Source organism: Megalops cyprinoides, chromosome 2 (genome assembly GCF_013368585.1).
Source record: "Megalops cyprinoides isolate fMegCyp1 chromosome 2, fMegCyp1.pri, whole genome shotgun sequence".
NCBI lineage: Eukaryota > Metazoa > Chordata > Actinopteri > Elopiformes > Megalopidae > Megalops > Megalops cyprinoides.
In genome coordinates, this window is record NC_050584.1 from 29,900,867 (window position 1) to 29,918,215 (window position 17,349).

General features: G+C 44.1%; 1 protein-coding gene across 1 annotated transcript; it reads left to right on the plus strand.

Annotated features, from left to right (window-relative positions):
• The first annotated feature begins 1,793 nt into the window (after positions 1 to 1,793).
• LOC118770918 (ADP-ribosyl cyclase/cyclic ADP-ribose hydrolase 1-like) lies at positions 1,794 to 15,572 on the plus strand. The gene is made up of 9 exons (XM_036518694.1): positions 1,794 to 1,803; positions 3,216 to 3,339; positions 3,629 to 3,755; positions 4,716 to 4,854; positions 6,648 to 6,730; positions 13,120 to 13,193; positions 13,812 to 13,904; positions 14,378 to 14,464; positions 15,476 to 15,572. The coding sequence occupies exons 1-9, from the start codon at positions 1,794 to 1,796 to the stop codon at positions 15,570 to 15,572; spliced, it is 834 nt and encodes a 277-aa protein (XP_036374587.1).
• The last annotated feature ends 1,777 nt before the right edge of the window (positions 15,573 to 17,349 follow it).

Here is a 17,349-nt window from a genome sequence, read left to right on the forward strand (position 1 = left end):
GAGTTTCCTGCTATCAGTGTTACAATGTGTACTTACAGCCAGTAGAGGGCACTGTTGTAGAATAAAAATGCCATTAAAACAGAGGCGATTTCTAGTTTGGTTTCTCAGAAATACAACTTGCTTGGATGTTGGCACTTCCTAGTAACTGATCCTGTATCAGAACCAATATTTTACTCTAACTGGTTTATGATAGGTTTGGAGATGGGCAAACTGATCTTGGATCTGTTGTCAATAGCAGAAAACACCAGGAGACAGAGATCAGTGCTGCTCAGAGCAGAGACAGGGATCAGTGCTTCCCAGAGTTCAGGTCCTGTGTAAAATCAGCTGAGATCTGCTTGTAGGAAACAGTCTTCCTCCCAGCTGAGAGTGGGAGCAGGAAGCTTCATAAACATTCCTATTGCCTATGCTGAGGTAGGAATTTTCTGTTCCTAAAATGCTTTTTGCAGGACTCTTTGCTGAAATTCTCAGATGCTTGATTACATTATTACAGTATTACATTATTGGCTTTTGGCAAATGCTCTTATCCAGAGCAACTTACACAGGTTACAGATTTGTACAATGTTATGTATTTATACAGCTGGATATTTACTGAGGCAATTGCGGGTTAAGTACCTTGCCCGAAGGTTACAAGTCCTGCTCCTTAACCACTATGCTACACTGCTGCCCCATTGGTGAATATATGAACTGAGGTCCCAGGTTCTGTTGCAGAAAGAGAAGAGGAAGAAAGAAGGATCCTCTTCATGGTAGCCTGTCTCTTGGAAATGCCCACTCTGGGTCATCTGATCTGTCCTGGTAATTTCATTTTGTGTCCCTGCCTGGAACACTCCCCCTCCAGACAGTGCACTGAAGAAGAGAGCCACCCAGCTCCAGACATCCAAACAGTAAAATGAGAGTCATGGGGCTGCAGGCAGCAGGAACAGAGAGCTGTGTTCAGTCCCGTTCAGCCCCTGAGGCGGGGCAGGGGGGGTGGTGCTGTGTGTGTGGGGTGGGGGCAGCACTGCTTGGGCTGTCCCGCTCTGACTCAGGATACTGCAGACACCCAAAACTGCCACCCCAGCACCTCGGCACTGATCTCTGGATATAACCACTGACATTTACTCAGCGAAACTCCAGTTCACTCTGCTGCTCACAGAATGGTAAGAGCTGTGATCTACCTGCTGCTGCTGCTGTTGCTGCTGCTGTTGCTGTTGGTGATGGAGGAGGTGTTGGTTATGCAGATATCCGCGGATCTGCTCACATTCAGTCTTCTGACAGCAATAAAACTGCAAAGAAGCCCTCACAAACCTCAGAGCAACACTGTAAGAATGTTTTTCTTTTGTAATAGTTTGAACTCATAGACTCTCAGGGTATCCAGACTGGGTTCTGCTGTCAGAACTTTAAACATATTACCTGAAAGTATTTGAGTCGGAAATATACGTGGTCATATAGACGGATAATGCAGAACATGTGAACCACTAGAATATCTGGTCTATAAGCAGATTGATTGTTTGCATAAGATTCAGTGTGAGCTTTATTTTATGCAAGTTATGTCAGATCTAAAGTTATGACAGAGTTTTATAAGTTCTTGCCTCCACAGTGGATGTTTTAAAAAGGGGTGGGGGCAGGCCTGCATTCCTGAACTTTGATTTAATCAGAACTAAATTTGAATGCCCCTGGCCCAGCAGGCAGATGGACGCTGTTGATGGGAAAGGGAAGGCGACCTCCGGCCTGCACACGCCTCTTCACCGAGGGCAACCCTGCGGCCCTGTCTGTGACCTTTGACCTTTGATGATTTGCGCATTCAGACATCCATTATGTTTTACGGTGAGTTTCAGCTGTCAGCTGTCAGTGCATCATTAGGGTATTCCTCCTTCTCATTACATGTATCAAAATCAATTATGACATTTGCATGCTGACACACCTGTGACTGACCTTTGACACCAGGGACCTGTTTCGAAAAGCAGGCATAACAAACTCTGAGTTTAAACCTGAACTCTGGGTTGACTAACTCTGAGCTGTCAAACTCAAAGTTTTCGGTTTCAGAACAGGTGATAACAAGTAGTTCAATCAACTCTGAGTTAAGTTAACCCTGAGTAAAGCATGTGCATGAGGAGATAAAAAGCCCTCATCAATGGAATGCAAGTAACATGATTCATTATGGCGACAAGAGAAAAAAGGGCTCAATCCTCCTGCTTCTCCCCAGTGGAGTTAGAAGTATTAATGAATGTGTATGCAGAATATGAGTACATATAGTATAGTTAATATATAGTATAGTAGCAGCAGAAAATTGCTGACCAAGTCAATGCATGAGTATTAATTGAAAAAGAAAAGCTTTATATGTGTGTGTGTATATATATATATATATGTGTGTGTGTGTGTGTGTGTGTGTGTGTGTATGTGCTTAATATTTATGCAGGTGCAACCCAGCAAGCACAAAACCTACTTGGCAGCAACTGAAGATGAAATATAAAAATATAGTTCAAACAGTTATAATAAGTTATAATTTCATTGCAAGCATTTGTGATGTTGTTTAGCCAAATTAAACAGCATATTAAACAGCAAATATGTTCAGCGTCACCGATGTTACATAGAAAACTCCTGTTGGCAAAAAAACAAAGTGCAACACAAATAATTTGTTACGAACTGAGAGCATGTCCACAATGCATCATATGAACGATATGAGGGCTGAGAATATTGTTCACAAAAATGATTGTGCAGAAAAATGGAAACGGTCAAACTGATAATTGTCAGGGAATGATAAAACCAGCGGGGTCTGATCACCCTCTCCCAACGGAGATTTCTGCAGCATATTTGTGCTTCAATATCAAGTGGCTCTTCAAAAAAAGGACATGCCATGTCTGACACCTCCTTCCATCTGCAGGCTTCAGCTAAAGAGGAGGAGAAACTCAGGGTTAGTTGAAGAAAACCTGCCAGCGAGCAGGTTAGCTTCACAGAGTATGTTGCCATAGTAACTGACTCAGAGTTAAGCTGAACTGGCTTTGCGAAACCAAAAACCCAGAGTTTCCTTCAACTCTGAGTCAACTAACTCTGCGTTTTCACTCAACCCGCTTTCTGAAACAGGGCCCAGCAATATCACCCTGTTTGTTATTCCTCTGGAGTCAGGATCCTCGACATCTGAATTGGCTGAGTCCAACACACAGCTACCATCTGCATCTCTCTTTTCTTCTTCTCGTTTTCTGTTCTCTGCGACCCCCCTCCCTCTGCTTCTTTTTCAGGTCTGGTGATTCTCTTGTTTCTCGGGGAGGACCTGGGCGCTGAAATGGGGACCACGCCCAATCTGAAGCAGATCGTGACTGGCCGGTGCTATGATTATGTGACCCTGGTTAATCCGAGCTTCAGGTGAAGTGCTGGCAGGAAATGAAGGAAGTGCTGGGGGAAATCCAGTTTAAACAATGCTGTTACTGTGTGAAGCAGCTTGCAACCAACAGCACAATATTCTGGAGAAAATGCGCACAGAACTGTTTGACGTCACTCTGTGCCTTTGTGTGTGTATTTGTGTCTATGTCTGTGTGCATTTGTGGGCGTGTGTTTCTCTGTATGTCCTCATGTCTGTGTGTGTGTTTCTATGTGTGTGTGTTTGTTTTCCTGTGTGTGTGTGTGTGTGTGTGTGTGTGTGTGTGTGAGGCAGGTACGACTGTGAGGAGATCTGGAGAGAGTTCCAGGAGGCAGTGGTGAGGAGGCCTCCATGCGACGTCTCAGTTTGGGACTACCGCAGAATGTTCCGGGCCACACCGCAGGCCCTGCCCTGTGATAGGGTGAGTGTACCTGAGCTATCATGGAAAGACCAATGGAAGCCTCTGGAAACCTTGGTCCTGGAGGGCCACAGTCAGACAGAGGCCTCTTAGCCAGGTCTGCTCTGGAGCTGAAGGTTCAGTGATTGTGTGCTGGAATGAAAGTCTCTTTAAGGAACCAGGAAAGGAAACCAGGGCCTGACAGCAGATCAGTCTTGAACTCCCTCCCCCTGTTTTACTGGTTGATGCTGTGAGACTGAGGGTGTAGACCCTCCCGACAGAGCAGATAATCTACCCACACAGATGACCCTGTGCCTCTGCCTCTCCAGGGTGAGCTAGAGAGAGAGAGAAAGGGGGAGAGAGGGGGAGGGAGAGATACAGGGGGTAGGAGAGAGGGGGTAGAGAGAGACAGACAGACAGACACACACACACGAGCAGAGAAAGTGAGAAAATGACAGTGAAAGAGAGGCACTGATGGATGGACAATGAAAGATCTGAGAAAGAAGGAGAGTAAGAGAGAAGAAGGAAAGATTGAAGGGGGTAATGGTGGGGCAGGGTGGGGGGATAGCAGTTTGCAAGCATGCCCAAGTGAAACAGGATGTAAGAAAACTTACTGGGGTCTGAGTCCCAGTGCTGAACAACGAAACCCAGCAAAGCAACACATTTACTCCCTGGTATAATACTGCCCCTATAGAACTAACCCCAGCAGAGCAACACATCTATCCCCCAACTACTATACTGTCCCTATAGAACTAACCCCAGCAGAGCAACACGTCTATGCCCAGCTGTAATACTGCCCCTATTGACCTGACCCCAGCAAAGCAACACATCTAGCCCTGCTCTTTTCCTGACACTATGTAAGGAGCTGTCAGAGCTTTGGAGGTCTTTGGTACTATGCCTGTGAGCACTGGAGAGAGTATTCTTGAGTATCGTTACTCTTTTTCAACATTTCTGTAACCACCCCCCCTCCGGCCTGCCCTGCAGCTGCTCTTCTGGAGTAAGACACGTGACCTGGTGCACAGCTACTCTGCTGTGGCCCGCCGTTTCTGGACACTGGAGGACACGCTGGTGGGATACATGTTCAACGACCTCATCTGGTGCGGGCAGAAGGAGAGGGACAGAGGTGCGGCTGAGCGGTGTGTCTCTTAGTGGCCCGTCTCTCAGAGTCTCCCTGAGCAGTGTGCATCTCTCTGAGCGGCGTGCTTCTCTCTAAATGGCGTGTGTCTCTCTCAGCGGTGTGTGTCTGCCTCTCTCTGAGTGGCGCGTGTCTGTCAGAGCGGTGAGTATCTCTGCCTCTCTCAGAGCAGCACGCAATTCATAAGTGTTCCAAGGCATTCCAGGTTTCCAGTTCACACACACACACACACACACACACACACACACACACATGCAGGGAGAGGAGGAATCTAAAACCTTGCAGAATGCAAGAGTGCAACAGCCCTCCCCCACAACAGCGCAGTGACACCAAACCCTTGTCTCTAACCTCCACCACAATGGCACTCAGGTGTGCTTTTCCACATCTCTAGAACCTGTAAGCATTTGTGATTCACAGGAAGTGTGAAGGAGCTTGCCGACGCCTCTCACAAAAATGAGCAGAAATAGCAAATGCTCAAACACCCCAATAAATTATTTTAAAAACAACAAACAAAAGAAACCAGCCTAAGCATGCAGTCAGCTGGAAAATAGGCTACTGCTTAGCTTTAATACATAATCTTACACTGAATAGCAAAGATGGAGAATCATATACACACGGCAAAGCCACACAAGGTTCATTACAATACAAGGTCTTTCTTCCTGAAGCAAACACTAATGTTTTGTGTTTGACTGTACTACTTAACTACTTAACTCCATAAGACATTTGTGTGAGAACTGTGTGTGTGTGTGTGTGTGTACACATATGTGTGCATATGTGTCTGAGTGTGTCATGGGATGTATGTGTATGCATGTAGTGATCCCAGAGCAACAGTAGCAAATTAAAGTACTCTATCATGTTTTGAGCACAGGGTATGAATATTTGTGAACAGCATATAGATATGAGAAAAAAATAACATTTCCAGAAATATTGTTAACCAAAACACAATGCCAGTGTCAGTACTCCGGCCCCCTAGCTGTTTTGGTGTTCTCCCTGTCTGTCAATGTGGTCCATGTGCTTTTGTTTACTGTTTTCCTTGTGTTCCAGCCCTGCCCCGCTCTCCGCCCTGTCCCAGCCCACCTGATTACCTGATCTCCTCCACCTGCCTGCCTTTCCACCTGCATCCCATCTCCTCGTCACCCTAGCCCTATTTTTTTTTTTTTTTTTTGCCTTTTGTCTTGGTCCCGCCTGTTATTCTGTTTTGAGTTTCCTGTGCTGACCTGGCCTGTTCCTCGACTTTGCCTCTGCTTGCCGTTTTGCCCTGATTGCCACATCTGCCTGTTTGACCCTGCGTGTTCCTGTTTTTTGATCCCTGCTTTGCCTTCGGACTAGCTGCCTGGTTTTGACCCTGCCTGTTCTGCCATTACGCTCTTGTCCTGCTATTCCTATTAAAACCGCCTGGAACCTGAGCACTTGTGGTCTGTGTTTGAGACTGTGCCTGAGCCCTGACAGCCAAGTACAAATATTAGAACACAGGTCAAAACAATTAACCAAATACAACAAAATAATCATAGAAGTTCCCACTTCACTTTTTGTTAAAAAAAAAGTCTAAATACTCATTTATAATTTATAATTTACATAAGATATGATTTGAGAATATACTTAAGTCAGATTTTCTATCACTCGGAGAGGAGTGGATTGGTGCATATTTGATTTTTAATATTTTGTTTTTTTCTCTTTGCATTATTTTTGGGGTATTTTTTGGGAAAAGCAATTATCTGTGCTCTGTGGTCCACTGTCTGGCTGTCTTTTCTGATCTGAGGTCCGTTTTTCCTCTCTGATAGGTTTTGATTTCAGCTCCTGTCCAACCTGGTCGACCTGTATGAACCATCCTGTGTATTCCCTGTGGAAGCAAGCCTCAGAAAACGTAAGAACTATACCCCACCCTATGTTTGTTTAAATTAGCGCCTCATATTTACTCATGTTGAACATGATTGGCTGCTGAAGAGTCACTATGCTGATGTGTATTGGTGCATTGTGGGAAACAGATAGAAAACAGGGAGTTATGCTTGGCTACACTTAATTATAAATAAACACGGAAAAGGATGTGACACGGACATCAGCTGTTAGTGATATCAAGCAAAGTGCCTAAATCATAGAATTTATGCAGGCTGGAAGATGATGACCTAATATTTCACTGAGGGTCATCTGTATTTTTTGCTGGATTGTCTATATACAGAAAATGCAATGTTGTACATCTTTGCAAACTTCATCACCCTTGTGTTGGAGCTGGTTTTTAGCTTGCCTAGCACTCCTCATAGATTGCTGGCAGATGTACAGAGGAAAGGACAGGAGTTCCTCACACCAGGAACATATGCTGAGCTGATCAGATCAGGCCTCGTCCCAGAATTCTACCTTCAGCACTGATTTTGCCATCGGGGACATTGTCCCCCGCACAGTGTACTTTTTTTTGCGTGAGTAGGTGTTTTCAGTGCCCAAAGCCTTGGTTCTGGTGAACGTTCCTTTATTTTCGTTATACATGAGGTTATACAGAGATTCATCGCATGCACGATCAGTTTCAAAGAAGCCAAGAGCAAACCAGTTCTCGTAATAGCTGTAATCGAAGGGCACAGAGAACATGATGGCCAGACGCTCGTAATTCCTCTTCCTTGCCTTAGAGACATCATAGGTCAGGACCCCCACGGCGCCACATGTGGTCCCCTGCGTTTTCCCAAACGAGCATATTTCCAACACTCCCTGTCTCACCGTGGGCTGGGGAGGATTATAGCAGTATCCGCTGTAGGTGTAAACCCTAAGAAAAGAGGTGCATATGTCCAAAGAAAGGGGACGATTATTGACATGTTAAAAAAATCTGTGATGAAGGTGGCCGATGTTAATCAGTGATATGAAGCGAGTCTCAGAGTTCATCTATCTGGTGATAATCAGAGAACAGAATGTGTAAAAACACTGCTATTACAGTAAAGGAGAAACATGAAAACTAAACTTCCCATAATCGTACTTATTTAAAAATCTCTTGTTTTTTTCATTAATTTGAATTAAATTTTGAAAGTAAGAAAACAGAATTAGTAGTGACACATTACTAGCCTGACAGGGTGAAACATGAAAGCTAAAATCCTTAATCTCCTGTAAAAAAAACAAAATGTGTGTTATTGTGTTTCTGTCAAACATCAAACGGTACAGTTTACGTAAGGACAGAACTTTTGCGTCCAAGTATTCAGCTTTAATCTAATGATCTGCACTTCAGGTCATGACAGCTTCACTCAGGGGTCACGTCTATTGCTACGCTGTCTGCATGTGTCCTATATGTTTCTCATACAACAAATCAATATCAGTCATGCTCAACATGACAAAAGCATTGCTTTTCCTCTTACTGTACTGTGGAGCTTTTTTGGTCTTTACAGAGTTCTGCAGTAGGATAACTGTTACAGCAAAATCTCCTCATTATTTGTTGTGTTTTACCTTTCCTGAATTATCTTTACTTTAATCAGACCCAATATGATTCAAAATCATTTGTCCACAAGCCCTCCCTGCCGGTGTAACAGCATCTGTTGGTACCTTGACAGGCGTGGATATATTTTAAATACAGAGCTACAACATCTCTCGCGTGGCCAGAATACTTTACCCATAATGCCTTCAACTTCAGATTGTAGTAACTTTTATTTGAGAACGCACTGCGCAGCTTTATTTAGATATTTTTGTTTAATTCTTATAAATGATAATATGACTGATTTATTCTTAATTAGATTTATTGAAGGAAACAGGGTAAAACGACAAGTTCTGTGTAAGGGAGCGACATTACCCACGATGCTTTGGCACAGTAACGTAAAAGAAAGGAGAAAAACAATTTCAGTGTGTGTGTGTATACAGCCTCGAGCTCGCAGTTCAGAACGATTTTTCTGTGTATTAGACTGATATAACTTCAGTAAAGGTTCCGTTCTACATTAAAGATTCTACGAATCTAAAGAAGAGAGAACATAGATGATAAATATTTTAGATTATAGACGATATAATCTTTGCATGGCCCCAGAAGTTCATGTCACGGGTCTGCTTTGAATTATCGCATGGGTAAACAAAATGTTTTTTAACAAAACATTTTTTAAGCTCCTAACATGCTCCTCATTTCTTAAATAAAGATTAAATGATCTAAACATCTTTGCTTTTCACTGTCACAAACACATTCTTAAGTACTGATATGATCATGTCGAATGTGCTGTTGCTCCAGTTCTGTCACGATTATGACTGAATGGCTTCACTTTCTCGTCCACACATTGCTGTAAACGTCTCCATCTCTGGGACAAAAATGAGACACACGTGCCCTCAGCGTCTGAGGGGTTGAGAAGAGAGAGAGAGAAGAGAGAGCAAGATCTGTCACACTGAGCTGGCTGATCCGAGCCTTGCGGCTGCAAAATAAAACGTACCAGATCAGACATTAAAAATGATTGTTTGTCAGGCGTTTGGTTTCGAGCCAGTGAGTAAGCAAATAAGTTTGCTATGATAATTTGGTCTGGGTGCCCACCTCTCCAGAGAGAGGTTTGATTGTGAAAGTGTGAAACTGCCCTTTACTGTGAAAGTAAAGGGCAGTTGTACCTTTAGGACAGGGGCACAGAGAAATTGATCATTCTGTTCAGTGCTGCCCTTAAATGTAAAGCTGAGCTGAAAGGAGTGTGGCGTGTGGAACTCACTGGGGGTTTATGAGGATGTAGGTTTTGCTGTGGTTCGTCAGATGGATAGAAACACTTCGATCTGCTGCAACCATTGACTGTTGTACGATGTCGTTCAGCAGCGAGGCTCCAGAAATCACAGCTGATGCCACTCCTGCCATTTTCAGCTAGAGACAACGTGCAAGAACAGACTGAAATTCCCTGTTTGTCAGCACTGTTTGCCTGTAACGTGTGAGGCTTTATCTTTGGTCTAAATATTTTGGTGGCAAAATAAGAAAATTCACAACATTTTTAGTCTAAGTTTAAGTGAATCATCCTGGATTCTCAATATGAGTCTGTTTTTGTCCCATCACCCCATTCAACAACTATCACAACCTTTAATCTCTCAGAAATATGAGAAAAAACTGCAGTAATGTGACCAGACCAGTCACACTTTACCTACATACTCAAGTGCGTCTTGCACTGTTAAAACCTGCTCTTGAACGCTCTCTCATCCTTGTCTTGAAATAATCCATTTAAAACTTTGAAAAACTTTGTGTTTAATGGGGTAGCAGTGTAGCACAATGGGAAGGAGCAGGCATCATAACCGAAAGGTTGCTCGCTCGATTCCGCACTGGGGCACTGCTGCTGAACCCTTGGGCCAGGTACTTAACCCACAATTGTCTCAGTAAATATCCAGCTATATAAATGGATAATGTGAAAATTGTAACCTATGCAATTTGCTCTGGATGAGAGGGTCTGCTAAATTATGCCACTACGCTCTGCTACCAAATGGCATCTGGTGGTCCCATCACATTGCGGCCCAAAATCACTATCCAGAACTTTCTCCGCCACTGTCCTCCGATGGTGGAATGATATTCCACACTTCATTCCTTCTGCTGAGTCCCTCACTATCTTCAAAAAACATCTGAAGACACACTCACCTAAACACCTGAATCACTACCACCTAAAGCAATTTCTTAAGTCCTAAACTTTGTTTTCCTATTAAAAGAAAAAATTCAGAGAGAATGAGCCCCTCACAGAGAGTATCCAGGTATATTGCACAAATTTTTACCCTCTTGTCTTAGTAAGTCACATAACAAAACAAATGTTTTTCTAAAATGTGAAGGATCGTAATCTCTGCTTCATTAAAAGTCTGTGTGCATTTCAGCATCCCTTTCAGTGATTAGCATGTCCATTCACCCCTCTGACAGCATCCTCTGCAGGCAGATTTACACTGTCACACAAATGCATCTTTTTTCAGTGTACAACAGTGCGCCATTTCTGTCTTTGGACACGTTGTCAAATACATTATATGCCCCATAACACACAATTGCTTGTTATGGAACATATTTTGACACATCTAAAATAATCTGAAGCAATTGTTTATGTTACTAAAATACATTTATGTGAGCTTCAGTTTAAATTAAATTCATTACTGTAATTTTATTTGTGAGCTTTTCTTGACAATAAAGAAGCCACTGTTACATTAACTGTCTCAGTGTGTGTCTAATTTCATTTCTTTCACAGTTAAGTGAATGAGATTTTTGCAATGATTAACATAAACCTCTCAAGCTTATATGATCTGCTGATAGTAGCGGTGTGGTGTCAGCACCTGTGTTCAGCTGAGGTGAAGTTTACCTGTTGTGTTAATAGTAGCGGTGTGGTGTCAGTACCTGTGTTTGGCTGAGGTGAAGTTTACCTGTTGTGCTGATGGTAGCGGTGTGGTGTCAGTACCTATGTTTGGCTGAGGTGAAGTTTACCTGTTGTGCTGATGGTAGCGGTGTGGTGTCAGTACCTGTGTTTGGCTGAGGTGAAGTTTACCTGTTGTGCTGATGGTAGCGGTGTGGTGTCAGTATCTGTGTTTGGCTGAGGTGAAGTTTACCTGTTGTGCTGATGGTAGCGGTGTGGTGTCACTACCTGTGTTTGGCTGAGGTGAGTGGAGTCTGGATGGAGCTGGTCTCTGTGGCTCTGCTGGCACTGAGAGAGAATGAGCTCTTCACAGAGAGTATCCAAGTATATAACACCTTCTTTGGGTGTGTCCAGGTGTGAAGAGTCATTTAGAACAGCATTTCTCAAACCTCTCCTGGAGGACCACTTGTCCTGCATGTTATAGATCTCTCCCTGCTCCAACACAACTGATTCAAATGATCAACTCGTTATGAACTCCTGAAGCTGCTTAATAACAAACTGATCATTTAAATCAGCTGTGTTGGAACAGGGAGAGATCTAAAATATGCAGGACAAGTGATCCTCCAGGAGAGGTTTGGGAAACGCTGGTTTAGAAAATTAAAAGGAAGTTCTATGCTCTTCTGCACATGTGTCTCTCATTCTGCAGGTGTGCAGATGAAGTTGCTGCCCCTACACTGGCTGCTTCCCCTTGGGGCTAACATGGCCCCCTGGAGCCACCTTCATGACAGTAACCAGCAGGGCATCCTGTCCTATAATCATGTTTCCAGTTACTTATGATTATCTCCCTGCAAAATATGTCTCAGGATCCCCCATCTTCAACTTTTTACCCTTATTCCTTTCTTCATAAAGGGTCCTATACATTTCATCTGACTAACTCCCCCCTCCCCCCATTGGATTAATCTAATCCTAGCAACGCTGTCAAAACTGGCATATCACACAACCACAAAATCACTTTGTTCACCATCTCTGGCTCCTGACTGGATATAGTCCAGCGTAGTACTGTTATGGTCACAGCGTGGAAACACCCTGCATGCTTTTAATTGTCTGTTTTGCGGAGTCTGGTTCTGTTTTCTCCTTAGGTGCAGCACAGAGATTCACACTGACTGCTCTACCTGTCTGATAACAAACTAGAGGTAGAGAATAGCCAGATAATCAACCGTCTAATCAGATGCCAGAAATGATTGCATTCCTTTATGCTGTGCGTTACTAACCTGAGGTATCTGCATTCAGGACAGGGTCTGTGTATGTAACGAGTGTTAACCCACTAAAACAGCTTTGTATTTTAAGCGGTCACACCAATAATCTGTATTTGAATTTGTGCATAATTGGAGGAATGCATATTTGAAAGGAAAGTTAGAGGAAGGGACTGTTTGTACTCTCACTGACCTGATGAGGTAGACAGAGAAGAAAGTGAATAAGAGAGACAAGAAACAACACACCCATAAAACAGCTGCTTGGAAAGAGGTTCATTTATCTTAAGTCCAGCGTATTGACTCAGGAGTGAGTGTGAGTGCGTGCATGCGTGTGTGTGTGTATGTTTGTTTTGAGACCAGTAGCCCCAGGACAGTAACTACACTAGCATTCTGTCACCAACCATGGCTCCCAGTCAGGTGTAGGCCGCAGGTTTGGGAGCCTGAGGTAAGTCCGAAACAGAAGAGCAGCAGAGGACAGGTGAAATGAGGGGTGTGGCTTCTTCACGTTCAGCCTGCAACCTTCCTCTGACTCCTCCTTGCATTCCGACTGTACACTACCATGCATACCATGCAATGTTTTTTTTTTTTTAACAACAAAAGCAAACAGGGAATTCAGGTTGTGTGAGCCTGGCTCTGTTAAAAGGTTAATAGTGGTTTGGGGGGTGGGGTGGGGGGGTGGCTGGGGGCGAGATGTGGGAGTAGTGACCTTTCTCTGAGACTTGTTATGTCATGCCTCTCTTTGTGTGGCTTCAATGTCTCCTCTCTGACAGTTTGCGGCTTCAGCGTGTGGCAACATCACCGTTCTGCTGAATGGATCCATTGAGAACGCTTTCAATAGAAAAAGGTGAGGAGTTCCTGTGGCCCAAAATGTTCATCAGTCTGTTCATCAGTCAAGCTGAGCTCTATGACCGCGGTTAGAGGCAGGTAGGTCAGCCAGGGCTTCCTCCACTCACCGCTCTGGGGTGTCCTGTGATTCGTCAGGCCCCTGTGAGCTGCTCAGCAGAACAGCGGCTGTTCTTCTTCTCCAGTGAGAGCCCAACGTGCTGTAATGTGCTGTGTGACTCGTACTGTAAGAGACAGCCATTGGCTGTGTGTGAGTGTTTTTCAGAGGCCTTCAATCAGCTCACCTCAGTCCTCTTGAGTGAATTCAGTGGTTTTCGCTGGGAGGCAAGCCTAGTAAACATTTGGCGATTCCAATAGGGGGTTGGATATTGCGAGGTGGGGGTCATAAAACAGATGCAACTGTATGGATTTGGGGGTGTGGAGGCATCATGGTTTGCAAATCCACACATGAACTGAAGGTAACAGATTTGTCTCCCCTGTACGATGCAGCAGTTGTCCCTTTGAGCGAGGTACATAACCTGAGCTGCCTGGATTTTGCAAGATACAGGTGGTTAGTATGTCAGTACTAATGGCTGTTTGGGGTTAACACTGGCAGTCCTTCTTGTGGCTCTTTCCCCAGTATGTTCGGGAGCGTGGAGCTGGATAATCTGAACCCCAGGATGGTGGACTACGTCAATATCAAGGTGGTCGCCAACTTGGAGGGGCCTTTCATGTGCGTGACCTACAGATCAATGTGTCTGCATGCTGTCAGAGTATCATGGGAGCTAGTCAGCGTCTCCCTTTAGGACAAACTCTCACTAGGAAAACCCTGAAGTCATGTATTTCTCCAGTCACATCTCAAATATCCCATTTTTCTGTGACCAAAGCACACCCCAGACCTAGCTGGCTTCTATAACAGAATACAGGGTATTATTGTGTCTGGTAACAGTAAATAAAATTGTTTTGTGTGACTGGGCAAAGAGTGCAAAGCATGTCATTGTACTGTGGGGTATGAGTATGGTGTGAGTGTGTGTAAGTGGTGTTACTGTAAGGTGTGAGTAAGGTGAGAGTATGTGTAAGTGGTGTTACTGTAGGGTGTGAGTAGGATGTGAGTATGTGTAAGTGGTGTTACTGTAAGGTGTGAGTAGAATGTGATTAGGGCGTGACTACTGCAGTTAGGCATATCACTGTCTCTAATTTCCCCAGAGAGTCCTGCACACATGGGTCCATCCTGGAACTGATAAAGATCCTGAGGAACCGAGGATTTCGCTGGACCTGCACGGACAGAGACGTGTGAGTGGAGTACTCTGCCTTACCTGTATCCTGCATCCCTCCATCTCACCTGTATCCTGTATCCCTCCCTCTTACCTGTATCCTGTATCCCTCCCTCTTACCTGTATCCTGTATCCCTCTGCCTTACCCCTAACCGACGTATCCCTCTGCCTTACCCCTAACCGACGTATCCCTCTGCCTTACCCCTAACCGACGTATTCCTCTGCCTTACCCCTAACCGACGTATCCCTCTGCCTTACCCCTAACCGACGTATTCCTCTGCCTTACCCCTAACCGACGTATCCCTCTGCCTTACCCCTAACCGACGTATCCCTATGCTTTACCCCTAACCGACGTATCCCTCTGCCTTACCCCTAACCAACGTATCCCTCTGCCTTACCCCTAACCGACGTATTCCTCTGCCTTACCCCTAACCGACGTATCCCTCTGCCTTACCCCTAACCGACGTATCCCTATGCTTTACCCCTAACCGACGTATCCCTCTGCCTTACCCCTAACCAACGTATCCCTCTGCCTTACCCCTAACCGACGTATCCCTATGCTTTACCCCTAACCAACGTATCCCTCTGCCTTACCCCTAACCAACGTATCCCTCTGCCTTATTGCATCCCATATCCCTCCCTCTTACCTGTATCCTGTATCCCTCCACCTTACCTGCATCCACTAGTTCCTTCTCTGTGTCTCTCCACAGTCCCGTCCTCCAAGCTGGGGAAGGTCTTCTTTCAGGTCAAACTGTGAAAAAAGCCCAGTGTCAGACACCATAGGCACAGAAATGTGAAAGGTTAAACGCCATCAAACTGCACTTTTTCAATAGAGAACTTTCTCTCTTATTAATGGGAGTACTATCACCTTGTAAAAGGTGAATCCATTCTGAAATAAACTGTTCTCTCCTTTCATTATTTCATTTGTAAGAGAGCAAACATTGTACCACTAAGCAAAGGACAAGCAGCTGCATAGTGTTGAGTGTTGTAGTGAAACATGTGCTTCCTGTTTTTGGTTCTCTTCCAACAGGACCCTGATGATCCTTCAGTGCATCCAGAACCCCAGGCGGTTCTCCTGCCAGTCGTACAGTCACAGCCTGCTGCAGGGACAGGCAGCACACCTGTAGAGCGCCTCCTTCTGGAGAGGAGGCCAGAGGCAGAGTTCACTCATTGCAGCAATTTGTGGCCATTACATATTACAGTACATTGCATACAATTAGTATACGCTCTTATCCAAAGCGATTTCCATCACAATAGAACGTAAGCATAAGCATTCAATTTAAACGAGCAACAGTGTCAGACCGGGCTCACAAATGCACACAGTTTATGGATTACTGGATTATGGGGTGACAGGAATGGCCTCTTTTGCTGTTTGTATGATTGTTTCTGCATGGTATCATCCACATGTTAGCGTTGGTCTACCAAAGTTTGACTGCAATCAGTATTTCACTTTTTTTGGATGCATGAAATGCCTTTGTAAACCAAATGTAAATTTGCAGCTCTATATTATCTCTTAGTGCACACTGCAATTGTCATTACCTATCCTACTGCCCTCTAGAGGAGACTAGAGTAATAATACTTACAGCACAATCTGTCTTCAGTGGTTTAAGAGAAAACTCCACACCGGCAGGGTAGATTAACTACATTTCCCAGCATCCCACAGTCCCAGCTACATCACACATGCCTTGCTTTCAGGAGTGTGGCCTCCATGTTGGCAACTGAATCCTCAGTATTGATCGCAACTAGCTGCTGCTGACATTGATATATTATGATGTATTGCAAGTACATATGTTTTAAAATATAGATAAAAGTAAACATGGCAGCCATATGATGGCCTACCCCAGCATACAATAATTAGCTGGTTTACCATGCATTTTTAAATTAAAATCATAAGGTTACTCATCTCACATTGCAATCTTTGGCTTAAAACACCCATCCCTCCCCTAAGCATTGCCTAACAAACTCAACAGGCCACGCCTATTAATCACATTTATAGCAATAAACAGCAGAAGCAAAACAGTGCAGCATGCAGCTCACTGTTGAAATCTAGTGTTACAAAACACATTCATTCAAGAAACAAGAAATGCTGTAAAATTAGCTGCAGGTACGAAGGTAAGGTGAGTGCCGTGCAGTGCCTCCATGCAGGCCCACTGCTGATTTCTCTGACGGAGGTCAACGCCTCACAGAGAGGTACTTTCTCAATTGTTGAAGCTAAGCAGCTTAACAGCACACAGTGATATTGGACTACAGCATACAGCAGGTGGTCAGATGCCAGCTGTAAGAGACCATTCTTACGAGCACCATCCTTGCAAGAGACTGTTCTTACAAGCACCATCCTTATGATGTTCCCAAACTCTGTTTGTTCCAACTGCCCTTAGTGAATTGGATCAGTGTGAGATCATCTGTTTTGTTGTGGTTTAAGAAATCTTGTTGATATCATGCAAATCCTGTTTGCAGCAATCTAAACTCAGGGTGTTTCCATTTCCAGAGGCACTCTAATGTGTTTTTTTTTAAATTTATTTATTTTATTAGTGGTATCAGTATTAATGTTAATATTAGTATAATGTTGATGATGACCCTGTGGCTGCTGCTGATGATGTTGGTGATGATGATGGTTATTGTCTTAATGCGTCTTTTGGAAAGTTCTTCTCGCTTCATGTTCAGCTCTACTAGCTTCATCCCAGTTGTTTTGTTTTGATTCATTGGAGGCCTGGTCTTTTCTTTCCTTTGCTTTTGCCCTGGCCTCAGGTTGTGTGTATTAAAGGTCCTGTGATGGTTACTTTCTGAAACAAGATCAGTTCTTTCTATTAGCCAATTAGCGTTTGAATAAAGGTGACTTTAACTGAAAACAGTCTACAATCAAACAGTTTAAGCATTTTCAGGAAACAGCTGCTCTGTGTTGGA

Excerpts from the sequence above, each read along its gene's own strand:
- LOC118770918 (XM_036518694.1), top strand. Across the intron at positions 6,731-13,119 it reads GGAAGCAAGCCTCAGAAAAC|TTTGCGGCTTCAGCGTGTGG; the intron begins GTAAGAACTATA and ends CCTCTCTGACAG. Across the intron at positions 13,905-14,377 it reads AACTTGGAGGGGCCTTTCAT|AGAGTCCTGCACACATGGGT; the intron begins GTGCGTGACCTA and ends TAATTTCCCCAG.